At 37.1% G+C, this 15,046-nt stretch overlaps 1 protein-coding gene across 2 annotated transcripts in view; it reads left to right on the top strand.

Moving 5' to 3' along the window:
* The window catches only part of STK31 (serine/threonine kinase 31), a 117,488-nt gene that overhangs the window by 2,919 nt on the left and 99,523 nt on the right, over positions 1-15,046 (top strand). For both annotated transcript variants that reach the window (XM_006832210.1, XM_006832209.1), the window contains exon 4: positions 4,180-4,278. In XM_006832210.1, the coding sequence (XP_006832273.1) occupies positions 4,180-4,278 (99 nt within the window). The remainder of the gene's footprint in view (positions 1-4,179; positions 4,279-15,046) is intronic.

The following is a 15,046-nucleotide window of genomic DNA, read 5'->3' as shown; positions in this document are numbered from 1 at the left end:
GAAACTCATTGCAGCATGGCAATGGCTCTGTCTTAGGTTGCTGAGGTTCCACATGATCCTTGCCCGTCTCTGGCCACACGTCCAGCATAAACAGCCGCCATCCTCTTTTATATGTTTTTTAATGCTAAGTTTTTGTGATCTCAAATTAGACTAGTCACATATCAAGTGGGTAGCGGCTGTTGATAAGTCCCTCTCTAGAATTTAAATTCATTCTGTATCAAGCTGTCAATTGAGTTTAGAGTTAGGATATGCCAGTTTGCCATTGTAGTGCAAAGGTAGCCACAGCATAGCCAGTACATAAATAAATGGCCATAGCTGTGATTCAGTAAGATCTTACAAAAATAGGAATGGGGGCTGGGGGGCCATAATTAGCTTAACTGTGGTTCAAGCTGTGAAGTCGAGGCCCCGATAGAAACTTAAACATATTTCAAAAAGTCAGGAAACGTCTTAACTGGATGAGAGATTAAAAATTAGAACTACTTAATTGTATCACAAATGAACCTAATGATTATTTCAAGAAGGAACTTACAAAAATTTGTTGGGGGGGGGGGGCAGGGGCGGGGATAGTGTTAGAAAAGAGTAAATTGAGATTTGTAAATATGTAGGTGTGGGTCATAGTGATGGTGAAATTGAAGAATTCTGCCAACTGCTTTAGTCTGAAATTGATCAAACATTCAATCAAGATGCATTGATAACTACTGGTGACTGGAATGCAAAAATTGGAAAACAGGCAGGATCAGTAGTTGGCATTGGTGATGGAAATGATGCTGAGATCCCATGATAGAATTTTGCAATACCAATGACTTGTTCGTTGCAGATACCTATTTAAACAGCATAAAAGGACCTCAACAGATGGAATACACAGGAGTAAAATTGTCTTCATCTGTGGGAAGAGCTGGTGAAGTAGCTCCATATTTTCAGCCAAAACAAGGCCAGGGGCACACTGTGAAACAGATCATCAATTGCTAATATGTAATTCAGGTTGAAGGTGAAGAACATTAAAAAACAACTCCATAAAAAGCCCAAATATAGCCTTGAATGTATCCCACCTGAATTTAAAGACCTTCTCAACAACAGATTTGATGTATTACACTCTGATGACTGAAGACCAGAAGAGATGTGGGATGACAAGATCATACATGAAGAACCCAAAATGTCTTTATAAAGATGGGGGAAAAATTAAAGACCAAAATGGTTGTCAGAAGAAACTCTGAAACTTGCTCCTGAGTCTAGCGAAGCTAAGGTAACTGAAAGAATGAGGAAGTAAGAGTTGAACATAATTTCAAAGGGCAGCTAGAGAAGACAAAGTCAAATATTATGTGAAAATACCTGGAGTTGGGAAACCAAAAGGGAAGCACATACTCAGCATTTCTCAAGCTGAAAGGACTGAAGAAAAATTCAGGTCTCAACTTGAAATATTGAAGGATTCTGTGGGTAAAATACTGAATGATGCAGGAAGCATCAAAAGAAGATGGAAGAAATACGCAGTCACTGTACCTAAAAGAAATGGTTGCTATTCAGCCATTTCAAGTGATCAAGAACTGATGGTACTAAAGGAAGACGTTCAAGCTGCGCTGAAGGCATTGGTGAAAACCAAGGAACACTCCAGGAATTGATAGAATACAAATAGAAATATTTCAACAAATTGATGCAGCATTGAAGGTGCTCACTCATTTATGCCAAGAACTTTGTAAGACAGCTATCTAGACAACTCATTAGAAGAGATCCATATTTGTGCTCATTCCAAAAAAGAGGTGACCCAATGTAATGCAGAAATCATTAGATAATATCATTAATATCACATACAAGTAAAATTTTGCTGAAGACAGTGGTTTCAGTAGCCCCTAGAACTGCCAGAAATTCAAGTCAGATTCCGAAGAGTATGTGGAATGGGGGATATCATTGCTGATGTCAGATGGATCTTGACAATGCAAAGGCTTTTGACTGTGTGGATCATGATTGGATATGGGTAACATTGTGAAGACTAGGTAGTCAAAAGCTTTTGCATTGTCAATAAAGCACAGTAAACATCTTCCTGGTATTCTCTGCTTTCAGCCAAGATCCATCTGACATCAGCAATGATATCCCCCATTCCACATACTCTTCGGAATCTGACTTGAATTTCTGGCAGTTCCTAGGGTTTAGGGGCTACTGAAACCATTGTGGTAGAGGGTCAGAGAAAAAGAGGAAGACCCCCAATGAGATGGTTTGGCCAAGTAGCAGCTTCGATGGACTCAAGCATGGCAACAGTAGTGAGGTTGGCCCAGACCATTCGTTCTGCTGTGCATAAGGTCACTATGAGTTGGTATTGACTCGATGGCACCTAACAACAACAGTTATGTTCCTGAGGAATCTGTACATAGACCTGTACAAGAGGTAGTTGCTAGCTAGAACAGAAAAAGTGTATACTGAATGGTTTAAAAACTGGAAAGGTGTGCACCAGGATTGTATCCTTTCAATACTTATGCATTTTGTATGCTGAGCAAATAATCTGAGAAGCTGTTTTATATGAAGAAGAATATGGCATGAGGAATGAACATTAACATCCTGCAGTATATAGATGAAACAACTTTATTTGCTGAAAGTCAAGAGGACTTAAAATACTGGTGAAGATCAAAGACCTCAGCCTTCAGTATAGATTGTGCCTTACTATAAACAAAAATCTTCACGTCTGGACCAGTAAATAACATCACGATAAATGGAGAACAGATAGAAGTTGTCAAAACTTCATTTTGCTTGGTTCCACTATCAACATTCATGGAAGCAGTAATCAGGAAATCAAGACATGCTGTATTAGGCAAATCTGCTACTATTTAAAGTGCTAAAGAACAAAGATAATTTGAGGACTAAGGTGTACTTGACCTAAACCATACTGTTTTTAGTAGCCTCAGATGCATGTGAATGTTGGGCAGTGTAGAAGAATCTCATTTAAATTATGGTGTTAGTGAAGAATATATGGACTGCTAGAAGAACAAATATGTGTTGGAACAAGTACAGCCATAGTGCTCCTTAGAAGTCAGTATAGTGAGACTTCTCTCATAACTTGGACATGTTGTTAGGTGGGACCAGTCCCTAGAGAAGGGCATTATGCTTGGTAAAGTGGGTTAGTGAAAAAGAGGAAGACCCCTAAGGAGATGGATTGACACAGTGGCACTAGCAATGGGCTCAAAGGTGACCACCATTGTGAGTCTGGCTCAGGACTGGGTAGGGTTTTTTTGTGTTATGTATAGGAACTGACTCTATGGCATAGAGTCTCTGTGAGTTGGAACTGACTGGATTGCACTTAATAACAACATATACACTTACATGAACACATGCACACTATATGAAGGAACTTTAAAAAGTTTATGGCTTCCATTTTCTGCGTACTTTTGAAGCTCCTTCATATATACATACACGTTATAAATTCATACTGATGCCTTCCAGTTCTCATTTACTATTATGAAATTCATTATAGCTTTCCTTGCTTCATTTATAATTTCTTTCTCTGACAGTAAGAAATCCTATTGCTGTTGTTGTTATTAAGTGTCATTGAATAGGTTCTGGCTTGTAGCGACCCTGTTTAGGGTTTCCTAAGTGTGGCTGGTGAGCTTGAACCACTAACCTTGTGGTTCAAACTGACCTTACCATCTAGCACATTACCCGCATGCAGTCTAGTATTAGTTTATAAATTAAAAGCTTAAAAATGAAAATGTTTCAGAATTGCTAACCCATACTCCTGTGAAAAATAAATTGTAATAATTTATTACTGTATTTGTATGTAAAAGAATGTGTATATTTTAAAACTAATTATATCTGTTTCAATTATAAATCCATATAACAGATATGTCAGGAGATCTATGACTGTTGACCAAAACAGCCCATCTTTATTGAGTCATTGGAAGTGGAGCTAAAGTTAAAATCTAGCTAGATTTTAAAATTCTTTCTCCCATTTGATTTAATAAGATTTGGTACCTTGGTTTGAATCCTAAGTAATATGAATTCATTGGGAGGCAACCTCTTCGTGTAGCGTAGTCTCCTTTCTGATAAAGTGTTCATATATGAGTAGTGATGTAAGAATTTGATTTAATTTTTAATAATACAAAATTTTTTTATGTATCATGCTTAATAAAACTTTTAATTGTGTAATAGTCAACTGATATTTTATTGAATCTTGTATTTATACTGGTTCCATTATAGAGTATCAATAGAAATACGGATATTATGAAGATTAGTTGCTCATTGTCTGAAGTTTGCCCTCATGCCAACTCAGTTTTTGGAAATCTTGATACAAAGAAGGTGAGCCATATTTACAGATATAGTTACTGTTTCTCTCCTCTCAGCTTTCCAATGTGTAGGTATATTTTTCTGTGGCTTAGATTTTGGAGGATTTTTTTTTTTTTTAATTTCAGTATATTTGCAAGGAAAAGACCAATTTTTATAATTTGTATAAATTGCAGTGTTACTAAATTTACTCATTCAAATATGCAAGTAGCCAGTATGCAGATGGAAAGATGCTCAACATGATTAGTCATCAGAGAATGCAAATCAATGCCACAAGGAAATACAACTAAAATGTTGTTAAGTGGCTTCGAGTCGGTTCCGACCCATAGAAATCCTGTGTATAGGGTTTCCAAGGAGTGCTGGTGAGCTTAAATGGCCAACTTTGTGGATCAAACTGACCTTGCAGTCCAGTGCATTAACTCACAGTGCCACAGCAGGACTCTGCCCTTTAAAATGGTTAGAATAAAAACTCAGGTAACAAGTGTTGGGAGGCTGTGGAGAAATCAGAACCCTCATAAAATTGCTGATGGGAATGTAGAATGGTAGTTACTTTGGAAAACAGCCTGGCAAGTTATCAAACAGTTAAACATGAGTTACTATGTTGTTGTTGTTGTTCTTAAGTGCCTTTGAGTCTATTCCAACCTTTAGTGACACTGTATAGGGTTTCCTAGGAGTGACTGGTGAGCTTGAGCCTCCGACCTTGCGTTTCGAACTGACTTTGCAGTCTAGCCCATTAATGCACAGCACCACACCAGGACACCAGAGTTAAATGAAAGCACATGTTCACTCAAAAATATGTGCACTAATGTTTGTAGCAATATTATTCATAATAATCAAAAGGTGGAAATGCATAAACAAAATGTGGTATATGCATATATTTTCTTTGACTATTATTTGAACATATAGAGAAATGAAGTACTGATACATGGATGAACTTTGAAAACATTCTGCTAAGTGAAAGAAGCCAGTTACAAAAGATGACATACCTTGCAATTCCATTCATATGGAAGTTTAGAATAGGTACATCTACAGAGATATACAGTAAGATTAGTGTTTATTTAGGGCTCAGGGAGGAACACAAGTGGAATAAAGGAAGATAGGTAAAGGAGATGGGAATTTCTTCTTGAAGTGATGGAACAGTGCTAAAACTGACGGTGGTGTATACCTGTTAGTAGACTAAAAACTATTGAATTTTTTACTTTAATGAGATACTTGAATGATGTATGAATTATATTTCAGTAAAGTTGTTAAAATGCCATCTTTTGTACACTGTGTTAAGCATTGGATATGTAATGATGAATAAAAGAGAATCCTTGTCTTTGACATGGATTCACAGAAAATCTGTAAAAGACACCTTTTTAAAAAAAATTTAAAAACTTTCTATTGTGAATTGTGTGAAGGTTTACAGAGCAAATCAGTTTTCCATCCCACAGTTCATAACATTTTGTTTTCTCTCATGGACTGAAATCCCTACAATGTAGCATTACTTATCTCACATCTTTCGTGTTCCAGTTCTTCCTTTTTTCCTCACCCTTCAGAACTTCATCCTTGTGTAATACTGCCCTTATGAGCCAAATGATTGATTATTCTAAGAAGTGTGTACCTCCCTCGTATTGATAGTTCCTGTATTGACCTGTCTTTACTTTGGCTGAAAATTGAGCCATGGGGTCGAGTTCATTTCCAGATCTGACTGGTTGGTGACTAAGGGCCTTAGTTTTTTACTTTGATTTTTCTGAGTTTTGTTCTACATTTTTCTCCCACTCTATCCATGACCTTCTAGTGTGGTCTCTGGGCACCATCTAGTTCTAGTCTCAATCATAGAGACTGATATTCATGTGATCCATTAGTCCCCTGGACTGTTTCCCTATATCTTTAATTTTCATCTCTTTTCTTTCCTCTGGTCAGAGAAAGACCAATAGTTACACCTTAGTTTTTTAAAAATTTATTTGAGGTATAATTCATGCAAAGTATATAATTCCTAAAGAACTTCAGGATATAGCATCAATAAATTTTGATAAATTTGATAAATTACATATAGGTTTCCATTATCCCAAGATTCCTTCTCGGTCCTTTCTAGAAATAGTACCCCTAACAGAAGTGACTATAATTATTTTTTCACTATAGACTAATTTGCATGGTCTTTGATTGTGTGTATATACTCTGTTTAAGGAGCTCTGGTAGTGTAGTGGTTAAACGAATCAGGCTGCGAACCGCAAGGTCAGCAGTTTGAAACTACCAGCTGCTTCGCAGGAGAAAGATGAGGCTTTCTGCTCCTGTAAAGATTTACAGCCTCGGAAACCCTGTTCAGGGTCGCTATGGGTTGGAACTGACTCGATGGCACTTAACAACAACAACAACAACAACAACATATACTCTGTTTAAATTGTTTTGCTCAACATAATTTCTGAGATTCATCCATGTTTTGTGTATTAATGTAGTGGTAGTTCTTTTTTCAGACAGATAGTATTCCATTGCATGATTATACCACAATTATTTACTTACTCTCCTTTGATGGACATTTGGATCATTTGCAGTTTTTGATAAACTGTGAACAAAACACACTTTTATGAAAATCCTTGCACAAATCTACTGAGAGATGTCTAAACTTTTTTTCCCCTTCAGTATATAAGAGCAGAATTCCTGAAACATAGGGTAGGCATATGTTTCACTTTATTAGATTTTACCAGAATGGCTTGTAATTGTTGAACCAATTCACATTCTTAACAGCAAACCATGAGAGGTCTAGTTCTCCTAAATCTTCATCAACTCTTTGCATTTTAATTCTTTTTAAGTTTAGCTATTCTAAACTTAAGATGCAAATCTTGTGGTTTTGGATTTCATTTTCCTAGTGAGTAATGAGGTTATGCATGTTTTCATGTTCCTATTGGTCATTCGACTATTCTCTTTATGATGTGCCTATTCACATTTCTTCCCCATTTTTAAGTTGGATTATTTGTCTTGATTCATAGGAGCGATGTCTCATTGGATATGAGTTCTTTGTCTTACATATTGTCAGTATTTCTTCAAATCTGGTTTACCTACTCACTTTTCTAATGATACCACTAGAAGTCCCAATTTTTTTTTTTTTTTTAAGTTACTGTCTTCTGTTTAAGTAAGACAGTACTTCTGGGTGCAGAAAAGCGAAAATAACTGGAAGAAGTGAGGGAGTAAAATAACTGAATAAAAAACTTTTCGAATGGCAGCTTGAGAAGACAAAGTCAAGAATTATAATGACATGTGCAAAGACCCGGAATGAGAAACCAAAAGGGAAGAACACATTTGCTATATCTCATGCGAAAGAACTGAAAAAAAAAATTCAGTCCTCTACTTGGAATATTGAAGAATTCCATGGGCAAAATATTGAATGATGCAGAAAGCATCAAAATAAAATGGAAGGAATAGACAGAGTCACTGTACCAAAAATAATTGGTCAATTCTCAACTACGTCAAGAAGTTATATCTGATCAAGATATGATTGGTATTGAAGGAAGAAGTCCAAACTGTGCTGAAAGCGTTAGTCACAAATTGATGGATACAAATAGAAATGTTAAAAATAAAAAATAAAAAAATGGTGCAACACTGGAAGTGCTCACATGTTTACGCCAAGAAATTTGAAAGACAGTACCTGGCCAACTGATTGGAAAAGATACATATTTGTGTCCATTCCAAAGAGAGGAGAGCCAACATAATGCAGAAATCATCAAACAATATCACATATAAGTAAAATTTTGCTGAAGATAATTAAAAAAATGATTACAGCAGTATTTTGATAGCTGCCAGAAATTCAAGCCAAAATCAGAAGAGGACATGGAACTAGCAGTATCATTGCTGATGTCAGATGGATCTTGGCTAAAGCACAGAATATCAGAAGGATGTTTACCTGTACTTCATTGGTTGTACAAAGGTATTGGACTATGTGAGTTAATAACAAACTGTCGGTAACTTTGTAAAGAATGTGTATTCTAAAATACTTAATTGTGCTCATGAGGAACCTGTATATAGACTCTAAGATAGTAGTTATGACAGAACATGAGCATATTGCATGGTTTCAGATCAGAGAGGGTGTGTCAGGGTTGTATCCTTTCACTATACTTATTCAATCTGTGTTATTGTTAGGTGCTATCGAGTTGGTGCTCACTCATAGCTACCATATGCATAACAGAATGAAACACTTTCTGGTCCTGCACCAACTTCCCAATTGTTGATATGTTTGAGCCCATTGCTGTTGTCTTGTGCCAATCCATCTTGTTAGGGGTCTTCCTCTTTTTCTCTGACCCTCCAGTTTACCAAACATGATATCCTTCTCCAGGGACTGGTCCCTCTGATAATATGTCCGAAGTATAAGAGATAAAGTCTGGCTATTCTGGCTTGCAAGGAGCATTCCGCTGTTCTTTGAACACAGATTGGTATGTTCTTAGGCAGTTCCTGATACTTTTAATATTCTCCAACACCACAAATCAAATGCATCCATTCTTTTATGGTTTTCCATATTCATTGTCCAATTTTCACATGCATATGAGGTTATCGAAAATGCCATGGCTTGGGTCAGGTACACCTTAGTCCTCAAATTGACATCCTTGCCCTTCAGCATTTAAAAGAGCTGTTGTACAGCAGATTTGCTTAATGCAATATGTCTTTTGATTTCTTGACTGCTGCTTGCATGAGTATTGGTGGTTGATCTGAGCAAAATGAAATCTTAGATAACTTCAGTTTTTTCTCCATTTATCTGGATGCTCTTTAATGGTCCAGTGCTAAGAGTTTTTAGTTTCTTTACATTGAGTTGCAACCTATACCGAAGGCTGTGGTCTTTGATCGTCATTATTAAGTATTTTAAGTCCTTCAATTTCAGCAAGCAAGGTGGTATCATCTGCATATTGCAGGTTGTTAATGAGTCTTTCTCCAATTCTGATGCCACGATTTTCTTCATATTCATATCCAGATTCTTGGATTGTTCGCTGAGCATATGGATTAAGTATGTGTGGTGAAAGAATACAACCCTGATACACACCTTTCCTAATTTGAAAACATTTGATGTTCCCTTGTTCTGGTTCAACAACTGCCTCTTGGTCTATGTACAGGTTCCTCATGAGCAGTTAAGTTTACAGAATACTCATAGTTTGCAATGTTGTTCATAGCTTGTCATGATCGACACAATTGAAAACCTTTGTGTAGTCAATAAAGCACTGATAAACATCTTGCTCGTATTTTCTACTTTCAGCCAAGATCCATCTGATGTCAACAATGATAGCCCTTGTTCCACCTCCTCTTCTGAATCTGGCTTGAACCTCTGGACGTTCTCTGTCAATGTATGGTTGCAGCCATTTTAGTATTATCTTCAACAAAATTTTACTTGCATGGTATATTCATGATATTTGCCTGATGATTTCTGAATTTTTTTGAGTCACCTCTCTTGGAATGGGCACATATCTCTTCCAGTCAGTTGGTCAAATAGTTGTCTTTCAAATCTCTTAGCATAGATGAGTGCCTCCAATGCTGCCTCAGTTTGTTGCAAGATACCAATCTGTATCCCATCAACTCCTGGAGACTTGTTTCTTGCCAGTGTCTTCAGTGCAGCTTGAACTTCTTCCTTCTCTTATCATTGGCCCTAGATCATATGCTACCTCTTGAAATGGGTGATCATAGACCATTTATTTTTGATCCATTGCCTCTGTGTATTTCTTTTATCTTCTTTTGATGCTTTCTGCATCATTCAATATTTTGTCCATAGAATCCTTAAGCATTTCAAGTCGAGGCATGAATTTTTTCTTCTATTCCCTCAACTTGAGAAATGCTAAGCATTTTCTTTCCATTTGCCTTTCTAAATCCAAGTCTTTGCACATTTCATTATAATATTTGAGTTTGTCTTCTTGAGCTAGCCTTTGAAATTTCCTATTCAGCTCTTTTACTTCCTCATTTCTTCCATTTGCTTTAGAATCTCTACACTGGAGAGCAAGTTTCAGTCTCTCCTGACATCTATTTTAGTCTTTTCTTTGTTCCTTTTGTCTTCTTAATGACCTTCTGCTTTCTTCCTGTATGGTGTTCTTGATGTCATCCCACAACTTGTCTGGACTTTTGGGCTTTATTGTTTAATGCATCAAATTTTTTCTTCAGATGATCCTCTAAATTCAAGGTCATAGCTTTGCTCTCTTGGACTTGTTTTAATTTTCTTCTGCTTCAGTCTGGACTTGCATATAAGCAATTTGTTGTCTGTTCCACACTCTGCCCCTAGTCTTGTGTTGGGTGATGATGTGGAGCTTTTTCACTGTCTCTTTCCAAAGACAGTTTGATTTCTGTGTATTTCATATGGTGAAGTACATGTGTATAGTCTTTTGTATTGTTTAAAAGGTATTTGCAATGAAGAAGCCATTGGTCTTGCAAAATTCTATCATACAATCTCCAGCATAGTTTCTATCACAAAGGCCATATTTTTCAACGACTGATTTTCTCTTTGTTTCCAACCTTTGCATTCCAATCGCCAGTAATTATCAATACATCTTAATTGCATGTTTGATTAATTTCAGACTGAAGAAGTTGATAGAATTCTTCAATTTCATCATCACTGGCTTTAGTGGTAGGTGTGTAAATTTGAATAATAGTGGTATTAGCTGGTCTTCCTTACATGGGTATGGATGTTGTCCTATCACAGACAGCATGTACTTCAAGACAGATCGTGATACATTCTTTTTGAAGATGCATGCGATACCATTCCTCTTTAATTTGTCATTCCTGACATAGTAAACTATGTGGTTGTTAGATTAAAAGTTGCCAATACCCGTCCATTTCAGCTCACTAATGCCTACAATATCTATTATTATACGTTCCATTTCATTTTTGACAATTACCAATTTTCCTAGATTCATGCTTGTACATTCCATTTTCCAGTTATTAATGGTTGTTTGTAACTGTTTCTTTTCATTTTGAGTTCAGCTCCATCAGCAAATGAAGGTCTCAAGGACTTTACTTCATTTGCGCCATCTGCCAACACTCATGGAAGCATCAGTCAAGAAATCACATGCCATATTGTTTTGGGCAAATCTGCTTCACAAGACCTTTTTAAAGTGTTAAAGAGCAAAGATGTCAGTTTGACAACTATGATGCACCTGACCTAAGCCATGGTGTTTTCATTAACCTCATATGCATGCAAGAGTTGAACAGTGAATAAGGAAGACTATGGAAGAATTGGTTGATACATTTGAGCTATGGTGTTGGAGGAGAATATAGAAAGTACCATGGGTTACCATAAGAACAAATAGATCTGTGTTAGAAGAAGTGCAGCCAGAGTGCTCCATGGAAGCCAGGATGGCCAGACTTCATCTCTAATACTTCAGACATGTTATTTGGAGGGACCAGTCACTAGATAAGGTTGTCATGTTTGGTAAAGTGGAACACCAGAGAAAAAGGGGAAGTCCTCCAATGAGATGGATAAGCACAGTGGTGACAGTGCTGGGCTCAGGTATAGCAACGATTGTGAGGTTGGCACAGGACCTGGCAGTGTTTCTTGTCAGTTATGCATAGGGTCGCTATGAGGTGGGGTTGACTTGGCATCTAACAACAACAACATGATGGCACACCAGACATCACCAACACAAAGCCTTAAAGTTAATGAGATGTTTTGCAGAGTGTGAAATTGGATAGGACTGTGTGTCTCAGTTATTTTTGCTACTAAACTGATTTACTTACAGCAAATGTAAGATGATAAGGGGAGAGTTTCATGCTATTTCTTCTTTATTTTGCTCCCCAGTTGTTGAATGTTAGCTGAATGAACTAGAGTTACTGCTAGTTGAACACCTTGTAGCATTTGCGTTGTTGTCACTTGTGTCCGAGTTTTTTGTACTTTGTTACATTGTTGGGGACTAGAAGGTTTTCAGGTGTCACACTATTACTTTGGCCTTAAAAGAAATCTGGACTTTTTTTTTAACCAAAAGTGACATTGTAAATTAATTTGGTACTCTTACTTTAAGCAATACTGCTTCACCTTTTCTACATTATCCCCACCAAACCATTTTAGACAATTTTCCCGAATGGTTCCCTCTCATTAATTTTTTTTTTTTTTCTCATTAGGGCCATTCAATTTTTGATGATGATTATTTTTTACTGTGGTGGTATGCATAGTTTCATCAATTTATACATGTATACTTCAGTGATAATGGTTACATTCTTCAAGTTTTATTTTCCCTAATTATCCTACCATCAGCATATATTCGGGATCCTGGTGTGGTGCTGTCGGATAAGCACTGAACTGCTAATCACAAGGTTGGCAATTTGTACTCATCATCTGCTCTTTGGAAACTCCATACAGGATCACTATGAGTCAGAACAACTCCATGACACTTAATAACGTTAATATATTTAGCGCACTCTTAAGAAAACTTCCCTTTCCTGCCCCAGGAAACAGTTAATTACTTTTTCATTTATGTCATAAAAGTGATATCATACAGTATTTGTCCTTTTGTGTCTGACTTATTTAGTTCAGAAAATGTCTTTTAGGTTCATTCATATTGTGGCTTATATCAGGACTTCATTCCTCCTTGTGGCTGAGTAATACTCCATTGTATGTATATGTTGTTGTTATGTGCCGTGGAGTCAGTTCCGACTCATAGCGACTCTGTACAGGGTTTCCAAGGCTATAAATCTTTACAGGAGCAGAAAGCCTCATCTTTCTCCTGCAGAACATCTAGTAGTTTCGAACTGCTGACTATGAGGTTCGCAGCCCGATTCATAACCACCATGCTACCAGAGCTCCTTTTGTACGAATATAGCACATGTTTATCTGAAGATTTGTTTCCACTTCTTGACTATTGAGAGTACTCCTGCAGTTAACATTGGTGAACAAATGTTTGTGTTGTTATAGTCAGATCTTTTGGGTTTTTACTAAGAGTGAAATTACTGAGACATATGGTAGTTCTGTGTTTAACTTTTGAGGAACCATTGAACTATTTTCCAAAGTGGCTGTACATATCAATGTATTATCCTACTAACAAGAAGCGAGGGTTGCTGTTTTTCCACAACCTTGTCAACATCATCTTGTTGTTAATGCCTTCAAGTTATTCTTACTCATAGTGACCCTGTATTAGATTCCCAGGCACGTCTAGTGAATTTGAGCCGCTGACCTTGTGGTGCAAACAAACCTTGCAGTCCATTGCATCATCCCATAGCATCACGGCAGGACTCCTCACCAACATCTTGTGTTCCTTTTTTTATTTGATCATTGCCATTCTAATTGGGGGTGAAATGGTATCTCATTGTGGTTTTAATTTGCATTTCTCTAATGGTTAATGCATGTAAAAGTTGGACAGTGAATAAGGAAGACCATCGAGTAATTGATGCATTTGAGTTATGGTGTTGGAGGAGAATATTAAAAGTACTATGAACTGCCAAAAGAACAAACCAATCTGTGTTGGAAGATGTACAGCCAGAATGCTCCTTGCAAGCCAGGATGGCCAGACTTTGTCTGTCACACTTTGGGCATATTATCAGGAGGGACCAGTCCCTGGAGAAGGATATCATGTTTGGTAAAGTGGACAGTCAGAGAAAAAGAGGAAGACCCCAATGAGATGGATTAGCACAGTGGTAGCAGCAGTGGGCTCAAATGTAGAAACAGTTGTGAGGTTGGCATAGGACTGAGTGGTGTTTTGTTCTGTTGTGCAGAGTTGGTACTCTGCATCTATCTTTTCATGTGCTTTTTGGCTATTTTAATATTATCCTTGATGAAATATGTATTTGAGTCCTTTGCACATGTTTTTAGTTATGTTTGAAGTTGTAGAAGTATTTTATAAAATATGAATATTAGACCATTACTGGATATATGGTTACTTAAATTGTCTCGTACTTGGCCCCATGAAATTTTGATGCTGTAGGTATACTGTGTATTTGTTTATGTGAATAAGTAGTTGAGGTTGGAGGGCTTCAAACTGTTGTAATAAAATGTCTTAAGGCATTTTTACCCCTATTCCCTAGAACAAATTTTTGCTTACTTGGTAACAATAAATATTGCCCTCATTAAGAATGTATGATCTTGTACTCCGATTTCCTCTCTCAGCAGACACTTCAATGTGTAGAGATACATTTGTCACAACTAGAGGTGTTCCTTCCAGCTAGTGGATAGAGTCAAGGGAGGATGCTGCTAAACATTGTAGAGTACACAGAACAGTCTTCCCCAAAATATTTAACCTATCCCCAAATTTCAATTGTGTTGAGATTGAGAAACTCTGATGTAAAGTATATAACATTTTTTCTTTGTTCTTTTCATTAAACATAATTAAAATATGAATTTCAAATAAATGGAAGGTCAGTATTGAGGATACTATTAATTTAATTTTAAGTAATTTATGAACTAAAGTCTTTATGTGTGAAGTAAAAAGTATAAAAATTTCTCTCAGCTGGTGGGAAATACAAAGTTTTATGCTTGAGAGTTTGATACAGTGTCATGGAATCCTGGTGTGGAGCTATCGGTTAATGTGCTGGACTGCAAAGTCAATTTGAACTGCAAGGTTGGTGGTTCAAGCTCAATAGTTGCTCCTCGGAAACCCTGTATGGGGTCACTATGGGTTGGAACCAACTCAATGGCACTCATCAACAACTTCATCATTAAAAATGTATTTAAGGAGCCAGCATTCACCGAAGACCCACCTGAAAGAGGGATGTCATCTGCATTTCCATTGAGGACCCCCCTCTCCCCCCCGCAAGAGCACCAACGAGCCAGCCACAGCAGAGAAGACTTAAAGAACTGTTTAACCCTTAGGGAACTGGATAAACCCCAGAGACATTCTGCTGCTTTGCTTGT

Source organism: Chrysochloris asiatica, unplaced genomic scaffold (assembly GCF_000296735.1).
Source record: "Chrysochloris asiatica unplaced genomic scaffold, ChrAsi1.0 scaffold00006, whole genome shotgun sequence".
Classification (NCBI taxonomy): domain Eukaryota; kingdom Metazoa; phylum Chordata; class Mammalia; order Afrosoricida; family Chrysochloridae; genus Chrysochloris; species Chrysochloris asiatica.
This window is presented reverse-complemented; position numbering and strand designations above follow the sequence as displayed.